The following is a 17,251-nucleotide window of genomic DNA, read 5'->3' as shown; positions in this document are numbered from 1 at the left end:
CCAAACGAACTCTAATACTACGGTCTATAGTCCGGTAATATTTTTCTGGTGAAAATTTAGAAATGGGCATTGGGGGAAAAATTGCTTTTTGTACTTTGAATACTAGAATCCAGGCCGGCTTATGAGACCATGTTAAAGTCTCCTCTAAGCCCATCCAATCGCCAACTTCATGAGAATTTGCAGATGAACAAAATAATAGAATGACAATGACAGGAGTGCATGATGAAATATTTTGAAATGTTAATAACAACTTTAATAGTTGTCTACATGAACTTATTACGGTATATATGCATTTGGATCGTTTCGTTTATTTTTATAATATATGGAATGTGATGTTATTGATGCTCTAAGTGCAGAATTTTGATAGAAATTTTCACTTTATGTTTTTATACCAGAAGATGTGCGTATGATGATTTTTTTTAAATGCCAAGAACAGTAATATTTATCTAATGAAACTGTGTTTTTCATTTCCCATGAGTGTCTCTACTTGCTTCCTATGTCGGCCAGAAAACTAAAAACAAAAAGGGCAAAAAAGCATGGCTGTTGACCTAAATTTGGAGTCTACCACTCCAACCCAGGGTCGTCTCTAAGATTTTAGAGGTCATGTGCGAAATTTATAAAATGGCCACTACTTAAGATAATTTTAAAAAATATAGGACAATGTATTGACGCTAGAAAGTAATCACTTAAATCAAAACAAAGTTTAGCACTCAGTGATTGCAAGTTTAAAAATGTCAATAATAATGAGTAAAAAGAGCTACAAACATAACATTCAGTAAATAATAAAAAGCAGTTTAATCTTAAACAACCAAACAAGAAAAAAAAAACTTCAAAAAATCTAACTTTAAAGTTTCACCTGAATAAATAACATTATTATATAATAAATTTGGAAAAAAAAATACCCTTTTTAAGGTGTTATTATTGCCATTAAAAATATCTCATTATACTCCAAATTTTTATATTTACAAAGGAAAAAAAATTAAGCTTATAAGGAGTGCACGATGAGATTTAAAGCACTAACAAAAATAATTTTTAAATATAGAACATTATTACATAACAAAAATAATTTTTAAATATAGAACATTATTACATATAAATATTAGGTGACAAAAATTTTGGAGGCCCCCTTCAAATTTAGAGCCCTGTGTGACCGCTCCTTTTGCTCCTCCTGAACGCCCCCTCAGCTCCAACCACCATGCTGTTTTACACTAAACAAATCAAATTCTTGTTACAGCAACCAAGCAATTAGGCTGCTAGCTCAAGACCAATATACCATTAAATATCTTAAGATCTACCTCAAATATGCTACCACCCAGCTACTTGAACCTTGCAGTTCATGACCCAAAATCGGATTCGGACAGTCGCAGTCAAGGTCACACTTGTATTGGAGCCACCGCGTTTGTGAACGACTGTTTCTAGTAAAATTCATTCACCAAACTCTTACACTGATGCAAACCTTGCTTATTATACAAGTTCCAATTGCCCAACAAAAACAAATTACAGTAGCCTTCCTTTCAGTTAGGCTCGAGAGTTCGAAAATTACAGTAGCCTGAAGGGAACAAAGGGACTAACTAGTAGTAGCCAGTCGGAGATACATATATCAGACAAAAAGTCCTGCAACTATTTTACATCCACAAAACTGCAAACATATATATATCTATATATAATCTATATGCAATCTGCAGGCTCTGGCTAATATGTTACAAGCAATCTGAGCTCTCGTAATTGGGCTGCTTCGACCAATTAATTTTCAAAGCGCGGCTGGAGTCTTGATTAGTTTCAATTCTCTATACCCTTCGCTAGTTCCATTTTCTTATTACCAGCGGCATCATCTTTGCCGATAACAATTTTGAGCAATTTAAACGTCTCGTGAGCCTCTTCTAGCATTTGAACCACACTTCTCATGGAGGGTCTTAGCTCCGGCAACCTAGCCGTGCACAGAACTGCAATTCTTAACACCTTGATAGCCTCTTCCTTGTACACCTCTGGAATAAATGAGTCCACCATACTTAATATGCTCTCTCTACTCTTGAGCATGCTGCTTACCCAGCTCACTATGTCCTTGTTCTCCCCGAACTCTGGCTCTATCGGCCTTTTCCCCGTCACTAGCTCCATTAGTACCACTCCGAAGCTGTACACATCACTCTTCTCGTTCACTTTGTAAGTGTATCCATATTCTGCATATTTAAAAATCACATTAGCCACAACTAATAACAAATTAATGAACTCAAAAGTCCTAAAATATTTCCATGAATGGAGTATTTGACTAACCAGGAGCAATATAGCCGTGTGTTCCGGCAATAACGTGAGTAGAGTCCTTGCCTGCAGTGGCCTGAACAATCTTGGCAAGCCCAAAATCCGCAATTCTAGGCTTCAAAAACTCATCCAATAAAATGTTACTAGACTTGACATCTCTGTGTATCACCAGCCTCTCCAAGCCATGATGTAAATACTCCAACCCTTTGGCTGCTCCCACTGCTATCTCATGCCTTGTCTCCCAATCAAGCTTCATCTTCTGGCATGTATGAAGCCGATCCCACAAGCTTCCATTCGGCATGTACTCATACACCAACAAGCTCGAATCCTCGCTGGTAATGCTGCAGTACAACTTCACCACATTCACATGCCTAATTGAGCTCAACGTCTGCACCTCAGCGTCGAATTCCTTGGACTTCCCACCTCGTTTTGCAAGCATTGGGCTCGTGCTCTTGAACCTTTTCCTGCCACTTGGATTGGTATTCCATATATGTTTTACGGCGAGTTCTTTGCCATTCGCAAGTAAAACTCTATAAACATTTCCGGAACCTCCTTTTCCGATAAGATTCTCTTGCTTAATGGAATCAAGAATCTCACCCTCAGTGAAGCTCATCACATGGAAAGACTTCACATCCCAAGATTCCTCCTTTAATGAACGGTCTTCGTCCTTTTCTCCCTTCTTTAAGAACAAGAAGCATGTGAGGGACGCAAGCAGGATTGCTAAACCTACCGAGAAGCAAATAATTAGCGTCCGCACATCCTTGGACATCCCCGATCGAGAAGAACACCGCGGGAATGAGGTTATGTCCGTGCTGCAGAGACCGGAGTTACCAGAAAAGCTACCGTTGTAAGCTGCAATCGACAGAGATTTTGGTATGGCGCCGGTGAGCCTGTTGTGTGATAGGTCAAGAAGGCTTAGCCTTAGAGATCCTATGCTCTTCGGGATTTCACCAGAAAGTTGATTTCGCGACAAATTCAGAGAGTTCAAGGTTGGAAGAGAGCCTAACGATGATGGGATGTCACCGGAAAGCGAGTTTTCAGCAATGTTTAAGTCACTCAGAAAATCACAGCTTCCTAAAGACTTTGGTATCGAAGCAGAGAACATGTTGCTCTGCAAATACAGAGTCCCCAGACTCTTCAAGTCACCGATAGTCCCCGGGATTTTCCCCGAAAACCTATTGTTGTTCAAAACAATCGACAACAAAGATGTTGCTTTGGAAATCTCATCCGGCAGCTCACCAGATAACTGATTGTAACTGACGAACAACTGCGCAAGCGTCTTCGCGTTACCGATGTCAGAAGTAATCGGGCCTTGGAATTGATTGGAAGTAAGGTCGATGATTTCCGCGTTCGGCAACCCCCAAACTCCAGGAGGAACAACACCGGACAGCGAGTTGATGTTAACTCTGAACCGCTTCAACGTCGAACACTTTGCGTAATTCGCCGGAATTTCGCCGGTAAAGTTGTTCTGGAGCAAGAACAAGCCTCTCATCGTCCCCATCTTGCACATATCCGGCGGAATACTCCCCGTCAGTAGATTCTCAGAGACATCAATGAAATCAGTCTTGGACCAAGAGCCAAGTTTCTGAGGCAGAGGACCGGTCAGCTTGTTCGTGTACAAGGACAGATTGACAAGCTTCTTGAATTCCCCGAACTCGGCAGGTATTTCTCCGGTGAAATTGTTCTCGTAGAATTGGAGGGTAACTGAGTTCTCCAAAAATCTCAGCTCCGACAAATCGCCTTCGAGTCGATTCTCGGAGGCGTCAAAGTTTTCGAGGTTGGTGAGGTTTCTTAGGCCGGAAGGAAGCCTCCCGGTGAGCTTGTTGCCGTAGAGCTCGAGCTGCCAGAGCTTGTTGAGCTTTGTAATCTCGGATGGGATTTCTCCATCCATACTGTTTTGGGATAACTCCAAGTTGATAAGCTCCGTGAGGTTTCCGATTCCTTTAGGAATCGGTCCTCCGAGGCTGCAATTCGCCAAGTAAAGCCAGTTGAGTTTCTTGAGATTCAACAACTCGGTTGGGAATAGGCTTTGATCAAAAGGGTTGTCTCCCAAGCTCAGTCGAATCAAACCCGTCATGTTCGCCAATGATTTCCATGGAAAAGTACCTGAAAATCCGCTGTTGTTGAGATTAAGATGTTCTAACCGGGACAGGGATGATATGTCGGGGAAAGATCCTGAGAACGAGTTGTGGCCCAAGTCCAAGTACTTCAAATTTAAGCAGTTGTTCAAGTCCTCTTTGATTGTCCCGTCCAAGAAGTTGAACCCCAAGGAAAGCGTTTCCAACGATTCGAGCTGGCATATTGCGTCCGCCGCAAGAAACCCGGATAGGTTCTGATTCGAAAGATCGATATCTCGAACGAATCGGTTTTCGTTGCAGGCAATTCCGGTGAAGCTGCAAACGGGATTGGTGGAGTTCCATGAGTTGAATATGTTGTTGGTGTTTGAAACTTGGAACGCGGATTTGAGTGTGAGAAGAATCTGAAGCTCGTCGGCCGCCGCGGCGGAGAGGAGGCAGAGGAGGAGGTAGAGGGGGAGATGAAAATTTCTCTGGTCTGTCGATGACGACATTTTTGTGGGGTTGACGGGAGAGTGGACTTTGGGGAGTGCGGGGATTTTTGAAGAGAGAAGGGTGGAAGTTAGTCTTAAGAGAGTACCATTTTTAACCTATGAGATGAATGAGTGGTTGTAATCATTAACCACTTGTCGATTGTGTTTCAAAGTGTAGTGTCTTTTTAAATTATTAAAAAAAAAAATTTAACTCTCAATCGTCATATATAGTGGTTGCAAACGTGATTTCTCTAACATTTTTTCTTTTTACATAAGACTAAATTAGAAGATGTCACTTAATACTACGGTCTAGTGATATTTCTCTTCATTTGTAAGTGAGAGGATTTAGGTTCAATTCTCTTTAAAGACGAATTTGAACCACATTATTGCTAGCTCATTGTGAAACTAAGCGTACCCTATCTCCTTTGGTTTCCCTTAATGTAGACTAGCATTTGACAATACACTTTATGTGTAAGAACATATTTTTTTTTTTTTAGAAAATGAGAAGGAGAGAGGGAGTGGGAGGTTTTTGGTGTTTTTTTTTTTTTGTTTTTTAAATATTTGAGGTATATTAACATCACCAGTTGGTGAAGCTTCAATAAAAAAAAGTAAAATTTGGACATGTGAAATTACATTATTGCCAATCATTTTTTTTTTTTTTTTGTGATAGAAGACTAAGTTGTATTTTTACCCTTTTTTGGTTGATAAAAATGATTTCATTAATTAGTAGAGATAATATCGTTTGGTCCAAAAGAAAAAGACAAAATTAGAAGAGGAAGCCTCGAAAGCATTAACAAATTTGCAAAATTTACAGACCGACTGATGTGACCTATTGGAATTTGGAAGTGCTCACGTTTCATTAACTTGAGTGGTAAAACACTTCCATTTTCAGATTTTTACCAAAAATCTTTGAGCAAAATCAATTGGAAGTTGTTTCTTTAAATAACATCCTCCATAGAAGTAAACAACACACTTTTCATAAACGCTATCAAACACTCTACTGCGATGTTTGATAACTATTTCATTTTAACCGCTTTTTGTTTGCAAATATTTGAAAAATTGATAGTAATTACGAAACAAGTTTTTTTTAAAAGAAAGCGAAAGCTAAAAATAAAAAACTAAAAATGAAAAAGTTTATCAAACAATCCCAATATAAACTCTTCTTTTTTGTCAGAAAATGTTGTTTTCATCATTCTAAAAACACAGTCAAAAGAGATTTTTATCTATCGAAAAATTAATTATTTAAAAAAAAAAAAAAAAAAAAAGGTGTGAGAATGAGCTTTGTTTCAGCACGTAAACCACTTTCTAATCAAGGTCGGTTTGTCGTGATTATGTAAAATTAATTTGGAAGCATTCTGCTTTCCAAACTTATCTGTATTTCACATATAAATGTATTTTATTGGCTTTGTTTGTTGGCCTTAGTCTCTGAACCGCATTATTTAACCCAGTTATGGTACCTTGTCTTGTGGTGGTTGTACTATTAATATTATTAATATGATAATAATTATTATTATTTTCATCTTGTTAATTATTGGGAATATTCCAACTTGTATTTTTGTCTGATCGGCTTAAAATCTATGTATGTGAATAATATTGCTGGAAAGGAGATCTTGTGTACCAGCACCACTTTTTGCCTCTGCTCTCCACTTCTTTTTGTTGTATGAGGTGAGTTGTGTGCCACTTTTAGTTGTTGGTCGAAGACGTAGCGGAAGCAACTGAGAAGGACGTAGCTAAATAAGCAGGAGACATGGCATGGAAGGGGGTCATCTCAATTTGACTTGAAGTTAACAAGAGCTAAATGCAATGACTCTAACGAAATGCATCTACACTTGTCACATACAACAAGAGAAGGCAAAAATTAGTAGTCAAGCTCATCACAAGCTAGCAAGTTGGTCCCACATTTTGAATGGGAGATACTATATGCTTGATACAGTTCGACAAAGTTGATAAGAGCGTTTACTCTTGCATTCAAAGTTTTAAGTTTGATTATATCCTACCGACTATAAGATATGATAGGTTTGTTTTGTTTAAGGGATTTTTTTTTTTTTTTTTTTTTTTGGAGAAATATCAATCTTATTGCCCATGCTGTTGCTTTGTATGCCGCCTAGCACGGTGGTTCTTTATGGGACGAGATTGGTCCAAATTTCTTTTTTTAATGTTCTTGATGAAGATGTAAACCTTACTATTAGATTATAAAAAATTCTATCCCTTTATAAATAAATAAAAAATTAAAATGATGACAATAGTTGTTTTTATTTTCCAAAAAGAAATATACAAAATTTATAGGACGCTTCAAAATATTGGATCTTCATTTTAACAGTTCAACTTTATAAACAAAATTTAAGGGTTAATATATCTAAAATATTGTATGGGACCACGAATATCTAATCAAACAAATGGAACACCATCATGCGATTCACCACCAATAAGAATTGAACCCACCATATATCTTATGGAAAAAAAACTTGAAATTCGTCCTCAACTATTGGATTACCCCGTAGTAATTGATAGCTTTGTTTTGCCTAAGGGATTTTCTTTTTCATTTTTTGAGAAAGGAGGCAAATGATGAAAACAACTATTTTTGTTTTCGAAACAGAAAAATACAAAATTTTATGACGCTTCAAAGCTTGGAACATTCGTTTTAACCGTTAAATTTTATATTTTTATAAACAAAGTTTAAGGGTTAATATATCTGAAATATTGTGGGGACCGCGACTTCCTAATCAAACAAATGGAGAATATGGGTGAAGCACGGCAGCGTGAAGCCGCCCTTCTTGACCTTTAAAAATCGTTCACACAAAAACGTGGAAAATGTTGACCGATCAACTGCCCCCACTCCACGCGCTTCAATAGGCACGATCTTGACATTTATCATTCATTTATTATTCTTCCAGAGTCAGAAAGAAATAGTTGTAGCACTCTGCAATTAGAATAAAATTCTCTTCTCTTTTAATTTCTTTTTTTTTTTACCTTTTTTATAATTTCTTTTTATTTTATCTTTTTTTATTTAAACGATTTTGATTACAGTATTTTATTTTTAAAATTTTTATATAAAAATAAAACGAAAAAATATGAGATGATAATAGAATGAGGAAAAATCCTACTTCCGCGCGCACACCTCGATGAAGATTTATTAATTAATATTTTGTCATTCTTCGAGGAAGATTCAATGCACTCAGTCTATGTGTCCCAAGGTGACACGTGGGCTCCACCTTCTGGAAGATTGATATGATTGTCGTACATAACAGTGATATCTTTTGAGAAACGTTGAAGAAGACTCTGAATTTAACCCTTTAGTCATCAATCCCGAGACCCACCCCTGTTGAAAATTATTCATATTTTCTAGTGGGTAAAGTCCAAACAAGTGTAATTTTCTTTGAGAGGTGGACAAAAAAGGAACCAGGTCATCTCTTGAACTCTAGGAATTCTCATGAAAAGCACATTCAGATCATTCAAATTTGATCCAACGATTGTAATTATTATAATTTTTAAAGTGATTTTTTGTTTGGAGTTGTTAGATCAAAATTCAACTGTCCGAATAATTGTTAAGAAGAATCTCCATTCTAAGCTCAGGAGGGGATCCAGTTCCGACAAAAAATTGTTTGTGAACGAAGTCCAAGTGATTGGAACTTTCTCCTTTTTTGTCCTCGACATTTGAAACATCCCAAAGAAAATTTGGGACGGAGTTGTTTGTTAATATTAATCCATGCCATAGTTTTCCACGCAACTGTGTTTGCTAATTATGCAGTCCCATTATTTGAGCTAGAGGAAATTCAACAATACGATAAGACACAAAAATCACAATTGCCTCACCCTTTCTAGCAGTCGTAGTACGATTATTGTAATATCTCACATCGTTCAGGAACGTGGATCTTGTAAGGCTTATATGTATATTCTCATCTCTACATAGCACAAGGTCTTTTGAGAATTCACTGACTTCAGGTTTCATAGGAACTTCGAAGTTAAGCGAGGAAGGGGTCAGAGCATTCCCAAGATGGGTGACCCACTAGGAAGTTCTGCTCGCGTGAGTTCTCAGAAACAAAACCGTGAGGGTGTGGTCGGGGCCCAAAGCGAACAATATCGTGCTACGGTGGAGTTGAGCCCGGGATGTGGTGAGGGCCCGGGCTGGGATGTGACAATTTGGTATCAGAGCCAATCCTTGGCCGGAAGTGTGCCAACGAGGACGTTGGGTCCCTAAGGGGGGTGGATTGTAACATCCCACATCACCCAGGGGAGTGGATCCTGAAAGCCTTATATGTATATTCCCATCTCTACATAGCACGAGGCCTTTTGAGAACTTACTGGCTTCGGGTTCCATCGGAACTCCGAAGTTAAGCGAGAAAGGGGCCATAGCATTCCCAGGATAGGTGACCCATTGGGAAGTTCTGCTTACGTGAGTTCCTAGAAACAAAACCGTGAGGGTGTGGTTAGTGCCCAAAGCGGACAATATCGTGCTATGGTGGAGTCGAGCCTGAGATATGGTAGGGGCCAGGCAGGGATGTGACAATTATCATATATAAGATTTTTTCTTGAGTTAGGCAATCTCCAACCCAAAAATATGTGAAATTCTAAATTTTGTACTGCATCTGCAGCTTCTGATGTCATGTAATTGCTGAACTAATTTGTGAGATTCACTTCCTTTTTAGCATGGTGCCATTGCTTTATGACCTATTTTTGGATTTAGATTAAGGCTCCTGTTAGGGAAGAAATGGTGCTAGAAAACAAATTTTAAGTTTTAGCATCAGTGTTGGAGATGGTCTTACAATTTGAAATATATATCGAGCCAAAAGCAATTGACAAACGTTCATACTATATGTGAATCTTAACATAAACAACAACAAAAGTTTTCTGAAATATTCATGTAATTATGAATGTGTACAATATCTCTTGTACCAAGTCTGGACACGAGTCATATGCTTGACTACCATCTCTTCTCCAATATCGCTAGTAAAAAGGTAAATAATATTAAAAGGTGCAAATAAGCTCTGAGACACACTTTGTTATTTAAAATGTCATCAAAACAAAACAATGCCATCTAGAAGGACATGCACGGCATTCTTCTGCATGGTTTATTATCAGATTAATAATGCCATCTAGAAGGCAGAAGAGTTCATGAAAATTACTTCATCAAACCAAACCAAACTTCATTTCATTTATATATATATATATATATATATATTTTTTTTTTTTTTAGTATATCGATATTTTAATACTAAGGAGATGGGGGAGTTTGGTTAAGTCACACAATGAGCAGCCTAATTTGGTATTGAATTTTCCATCCATGAGATTTGAACCTAAAACCTCCCAATTCCAAATGAAAATGAATGTCACCAGACCGTAGTACTGAGTGATATTTTTATATTATTTATTTATTACTATTAACTTGTTCTTTATATTATTACCTAAAGTGTTGTTGTTGTGGACTAATTTGTACCGCACCCGCTGGAAAGTTCTTGTCACAGGAATCTGATCAAGTCCGGGGTGTGTCCTAAACCTAACTAGTCATCGACTTTATTTACAGGGCAGCTACGTAATCTACAGTTTAATCAGCATATACCAGTCTTATTTAATAATTTAATTCTGATTCTATAAGAACGACAGATGAATTACACATAATTTACAACTTAGATAAAGAGAGTGCAAAAGAACGAAAAGCTAAAAGCCAAAAAGTGATTACGACTTTTTTAAGGGCCATACATAGCTAGACACTCAACACACAATGAGTCAAGTCCGTGCTGGTGCACAATGGTGACGATGTATATTATCAGATGCCATTATGTAATCATTGATGTAGGATAGGGCTATTACACATTAATTTTTACTTTTTACATATTTTTCTCAATTTTCAAATGCCAAATCGAATAAATTGAAGAAACTCATTGTTAACAAATTAAAAAGGGATGAAAACAAAGAATCAACTTATACCAAGATATAACACCAAATTCTGCATGTGACGAATGTAATATGACACAATTATTTATCTATAACAAAGTTACAAAGTTATAATTTATTTTTTCTATTGAAAGGGAATTTGAGTCATTTGATACTATTATCCATCTTTGAAAATTATTTATCATCATTATCTACTTATAAATACAAATATATTAAACATCATTGTCTATTCATAGATAAAATTTGAAAGCAACTTTCTACTTATAACAAAGATGAAATCGAAATTACTCGTGAAATTTTTTTTTTTTTATTGAACTCTATAAAATATGGAAATTGAAGGAAATAGTAACCTTGTAAAAGAATTTTCAAAACCTATATGGGCAAAAGAATTATGTACCTAAAGTATGTCTCAATAATGATTTAGGAAGATAATACCGCATGTATCGACTAAATTAAGAACGGATATATCAAAAGAGACAACATCAAGTATATTACATCAAAGTTCTTCTTTTCACATCAACAGCAAGAGCATTAAAAGATTTAAGTCAAGCAGATTTGATCCATAGATAACCTTTCGACCACTTCACGAAGTCATTGTAAAAGTCTACTTTTCATAAGCTTGTTCAAGGAATTGGTATGCGTAAATTATCTGATTTGCAATGCTTGTAGTTCTCATTTAGGATTTTTTTCAAACTCAAGGGGAGTATCCTGAAATATACTCATTTGACCTTAAGTACATTTTTCCCTACGATCAGGACCATTTTGTCCTGTTGGTTTTTGTTGCCTTAAAGGTTTTGATAAGGCTCCTACTCTAGGTTGGTCATACCCTTAGGTGTGTTTTACTTGTGCCATGAAGGTATTTAGTTTTAACTTATTGCATTTACTCAATTTTCTCCTTAGACTATGGATTTTGTCCTACCTTGAGTTTTACCATAGCCATATTTTGTGAGGTTTATCCCTAGATGCATATTTTTTTTCTTATCCTACGACTCGCATTTGCTACTTATGCTAACCAAACGAGACGACTTCATCAGTTGCTTCTATATCATCCTTGAAGAGCTAATGCAACATTTACTTGAGTATTTATACACTCAATGGGGAATGATTAACATTATAACACACGAGTGATTGCACAAATCCTAGTAAATTGTATTTAGGATTCTTATGTAATCTATAACTTAGGCTTTCTTACTTGTAGGAAAAGTAAGTCCGTTATGTTTACTATAAATAAGGGTACAAGGTAAGGGAAAGAGCATAGAATTTTCCTACATTTCTCTTTCTCTCTCTTTACCGTTGCATCTCTCTCTCCTTTAGTTAAATTTAGGCCACAACAGTTTTTAGTTTTTATGCAATTAATCTAGCCAAGTAGATGTACTTACCCAACAAGTCGAATAATCGTAATAAAATTTCATCCGTAGACACGATTTAAAACTTTAAAAAATAACATGTTTTCGAGCATTGCCTTGCTCCTTGCATAATGAGCCATTGCTGCGTACACTAAAAGAGAAGTTTAAATTATTGGACTCAGAGCTCGACCAGAGGCACTGAACGCAGTGAAGTGGGCACATGTAATAATCAGAACTTTTTAATAGAAAAAAAAAGGGTATACAAAACTTTTTGGAACACTTTTTCCGATAACCCTAATTAATATTGTGGTTTATTATCAGCCTAAACATTCTGCTATTCCAGCGCTCATGGTATAAGCCTAAGGAATGCCGGAGCATGCATGCATATCTGTTGTTTCCAAACCACGTAATGCATCAGAACCAACACAAACGGGATTAAATTCTAACACAACATAACTAATTATTTTAAAGAATATATATGTTCACACATTAGACATAAGGAAATGTGCTATAAAATCCCAGTCATCACTACTAGAAATTACTATTTGTGCGACGGAAAACTTATATTCGTCAGACAAAACCAATCAACGTTGTTTGAATGACAAGAAAATAAAAAATTAATTTTATAAGAGTTGTATAACTTAAGTAGCGAATTCTGTAAGTAATCTCCACTCATGTCAGAATATGAATTCCTCCTTTCATAACATTTGTTATAACAAAAAGAGAAAGGTAGATTGATTTTTGTTTACAAACACAGTATAAAGTGCACTGATTAATGTTTCTTCATTTAACCGCATGCAAATCCTATCGGATCCCTCAAAATTACAGACAAATCAAAAGGGGAAAAGGAAACAAAAAATTACAAGAAAAGTAGATGAGTCAGCTGCGAGATGCAACCAATAATTTGAGCCTAACTTGTCATTTCATGTGGAGACATAATGGCCGTAGTAGTCGACTCAGAAGGCATTTCTAGCACCCATGCATGCACATTTTGCACAATCCATGCATAATTGCGCATACTTTTTTAATTAATTCAAATAGAAGATAAGGGAATATTAGCTTTTCGGAGTACGAAGACGGAGGTTGTGAAAAATGTCCACCTACCCAAAAGCAAAGGATCCTGCATGCACTGTCTGGGAACCCACCGCGCATATAACATATCTTTTCAATCCCGTCCATCGATCAAGAAGTTATCATTCATTTCTGTTTTTTTCTTTTGGTATTAACGATCCAGTCCATTCAACGCAATCTGGTCTTTTGATCGATCATCCATCAAATATCTACAATCTTCTTCTTCCTCATCTCCTCAATTAATATAATTGCAGCACAAGAGGGGGTGTGTGTGCGCCCTTTCTCTTCCTAGTGGAGCCAGTCCAAGCCATTGACCCAGGCTTTTTGTTGGGTCCTGACCTCCTTTTGAGCCTCAAAGTTTGTGAACGTCACACAAGTGTATGCTGTGTCATTACTCACGAATGATAATTGATAAAGCAAGTGATCATTTGCTTTCTTCACCAATCATATTTCTGCCTACTAACCCACTCAATCCCACAAATTTGACTAACTATTCCCTTCAGCTAGAACTTTTGTTTCTGACCCACAGAGTTCATGTGTTCGGCCCTTCCTATCCATAGCTAGTTTATTTTAAAGGGGCATATATGCCTAGTAACTTTTGCATGACCGGTTAACTAGACATGAAATTATACAAAAATAACAGGTTTCGAGTCAATCCGTTAACGAAATAGGTCGTTATTGGATTACCTGTTAAGATCTAGACATTAAGCGTATAATTTCTTACATAACTTGTTAACCTAACACGAAACGACTAACAAAGCGGGTTGATCAGATCGCATATAGTCGTTATCGGGTCCATTATTAAGAATCTATTAGGATAACGAGTATGACACGAAAAAAGCACGAGCACGATAAACACGACTTGTTGGTCAGGTCGCGTATAATTGTTTCTTTCCTTACAGTTTATAAATAAGGAGATATAGATATATAGGCTTAATATTATAAAATATGATTTAGGTAAATTGATTCAAAGTAACTTTTAGAAGACGAAGTGAGACTCATAAACACCGGCCGACAGAGTTAAAACGTGCGTAGAAGTACACAAACGAAGAGTAATAACTCACTGCTCGCAGGTTTTAGCATTTCCCTTTACAAACTTCCATTTGAGAAACGGTGTCGAATTTCAACATTCCTATAACTATCAAAATTCTGTAAAGTTTATTTTATATTTATGTTTACTAACTAATGGTTTGAGATAAAACTTTGATTTTCACGATATTCTACAAATTTATTTAAATTATAATAAAGAGATTCAAACTTAGGTGCAGACGAAAATCATACTGTTCTAACCAGTTTAACGGATCAGTTAAAGAATTTTTATACTCAATTCAAATACATGCATGTTTGACTGTGGAGAAGTTTACCATGCCAATTCCAATTTTTGTTTCTCTTTTCTAGAAAGCTCGATGTTAGCAGCCAGTTCATTGTCCTAATGCTACGGCTATAGCATTACATCATTGCAGCTGGTTGCTTCCGAGTGGAGCATATCAAACCACATCACCAAATTATGAAAAGGCATATACATCCTCCTTCAAAGTTCAACCCACTAAGCAAGTGACGTAGTACCCAACGCCCTCCCACTCGCCCATTTGATCCTTAGCCATACTTCTTGCTTTGCTAGTAGTAAATAGTAAGCGACACTCATGCAAAACGTCATTTCTTTAATCATGTTGGAACATAATATCACCTCCAATCAAGTAGGGATTGAGTTTAGCACTAAACCTAATAGTGATTATTGTGGATGTAAATTTCTTCCTCCTTGTTTTTGGACAAAATTGCATCTACAAAACAATAACACCTTAGGTTAAGGCCAAGAGCCTCACGCACCCACGATGAATGGGGGTGCTTTAGCCGAAGAACCTCCTATGCCAAAGTTAGAATTTTGAGGGAAAAGTGTTTGGAGAATTTTGAGTGTTTAGCAAGAGTGAAGAACTCATTTTTTAGAGAAAATGAGGTAGAATATATAAGGCATGGCCGGCCTCCTTGGGAGAGAATGTGACCGGCCTCTTGTGTGTTTTTTGGGTGTAATTGGTAGTTTAATTAGCCATTAATAGATTAATTAGGTAATAAATCCATTAATTAGCTAATTAATTAATTAGGTTATAAATAAGGAATGTTTTGGGGTTACCTTGTGGAGAAGATATGATGAGGGATGGATAAAATAGGTTATAAATAAATACCTATCTGGGCATTTTTGACTTGATTGAGGGATGATTGTCCACTGCTCGCAAGTAGGAATTCCGATGTGCATCGAGAGTAATTTTGTCATTTTTACCCAAAAATCCACGTGTCGCCTCTTGATTATTTTTGACTCCACATTTACCAACTTGATTTATGCATTTTGTTAGTGTTATATATGATTACAAGCTACAGACCTTTTATCTATATGTTAATCGATGATTTTTGTTTGAAATAAGTGTTGAACTAGTGCTTTCACGCGACCAATTCCTAGCATAAATTGTTACTTCTTTTTTTTTTTTTTTTTTTTTTTTTTCTGATTCAACATGAAGCAAAAGGATTACTAACGTCAATCCTTGAAGAACCGATAATCTGGAATCCACCAGTTTTTGGAGGGTAATCCCAAAATAGTTTTGATTCATTGATATGATGATTTACATTGATAACATCAACGACTTAAATAAGTCATTTACAACTCTGTTGGACAACTCAAAAGCTTAGGAAATTAAAACGACATTAATCGGACAGAAATTGAGTGGTCTGATTTTTATTGCAGAAATTAAAACTGCATTTTGGAGGCTGAAACTACCTCGAATGGTTAAAATCCCACTAATATCATAGCGAAGCCGTGTGTTTGAACTGCGGCATCGTTTTCTTTCTGAAAAGTATCATGGGCCCAAATCGGAGCTCGTAAGCCAAATCTGTAAATTCCTACTACATCCTTTTATCTTCCGACTTTCCATTTTCTCATCATCCACCAACCATTTGTTCTGCATCATTTTCTTTTTTATTTCTTGATTGGGCACTTGTTCATGAAAATCGTAGCTTACATTGTGACTTACATTAAAAGTCATCAATTCCTTCGTATGAGATTAAAAAAAAAATTGAAAACAATGGAGACCACAAAATGTAGTGCATTGATATTTTAGTATGGATGGGACATGTTAATTCGGAACAAGCCTAGCTTGCCAAATATCTGCGGCACATGATGGGCCAAGCTGGGGTGAATAACTTAACAGATTGGGTTATGAACTTCTAAATTTTCATTGGGCTCAAGGGAAATACCCTTCTCGTGGGTGATAAGTCAAGTCTTTATTTAACTAGAAAAAACATTTTGTTAGTTTTGGTCCAACAGTTTCTCATACTCAATTGCCATATGAACTAAAGAGTTAATTGGTTAAATGAATGAATTAAATTGTGCAAGTATGGAAAAATAAATCAACACTAGTTAATTAGTTGTTAAATTATTGGACCGAATCGGGTATAGTCCTTAGGGCTGTGACGTAGGACATAATTGTTGTTATTTTAGGTGCGGGAAAATTAATAGAATGCCTCATTTAATCAACAAAAGTGATTGGAGAATTGGTAATTTACAAGCTCAAAAGCGGTTAGTTGCTATTAGCATATCCCAAAAGTGGCTGCAAATAGGAAAGAAATTAGACAGACAACAAAATATCAAAACAAATCTTAAAATATTAAAATCTCGTTTTAAACATGGTAAACAAAATAATCCGTCCAAATTCTGACTTCTATGCAATGAGTCATGTAGATCTCGTCATTTTCTTCGAATCCATTTTGTAATGTACCAAAAACGGACATTCCAAATGAAAGTTACGTTAATATGAACAACATGAAAAGTCCAAAACATCCACTTCCGGAATATGCTAGCATCAAATAACCTTTTAACCCATGAATTACCAATTCTCCAATCACTTTTATTGATTAAATGCCGCCTCCTTCTTTTAATTTTTCCGTACCTAAAACAACACCAATTTTGTTCTACGTCAGATTGGGTCATGGATCGGTTTATGAGCCAACTCATACCCTAATATGCAAGGTTCATGCCCTAATCATTTTGAAAAATGGCCCAATAAAGTCCAGCATTCATTATTGGGCCGAACCGTGACCCTAAAAAATAGAGCCGACTCGAGTCAGCCCCAATTACAAGTTCATAAACCCG

General features: G+C 36.4%; 1 protein-coding gene across 1 annotated transcript; it reads right to left on the bottom strand.

Annotated features, from left to right (window-relative positions):
• Positions 1-1,446: 1,446 nt before the first annotated feature.
• Positions 1,447-4,933, bottom strand: LOC137709292 (receptor-like protein kinase 7). Its single transcript, XM_068448381.1, has 2 exons — positions 2,272-4,933; positions 1,447-2,177 (listed from the first exon to the last, which is right to left on the bottom strand). Exons 1-2 carry the CDS (start codon positions 4,823-4,825, stop codon positions 1,780-1,782), a joined length of 2,952 nt encoding a protein of 983 aa, XP_068304482.1. The 5' UTR covers positions 4,826-4,933; the 3' UTR covers positions 1,447-1,779.
• Between the last annotated feature and the right edge of the window lie 12,318 nt (positions 4,934-17,251).

Source organism: Pyrus communis, chromosome 1 (assembly GCF_963583255.1).
Source record: "Pyrus communis chromosome 1, drPyrComm1.1, whole genome shotgun sequence".
Taxonomy (NCBI): domain Eukaryota; kingdom Viridiplantae; phylum Streptophyta; class Magnoliopsida; order Rosales; family Rosaceae; genus Pyrus; species Pyrus communis.
The sequence above is the reverse complement of the archived record's forward strand: the minus strand, read 5'-3'. Positions and strand labels throughout refer to the sequence as shown.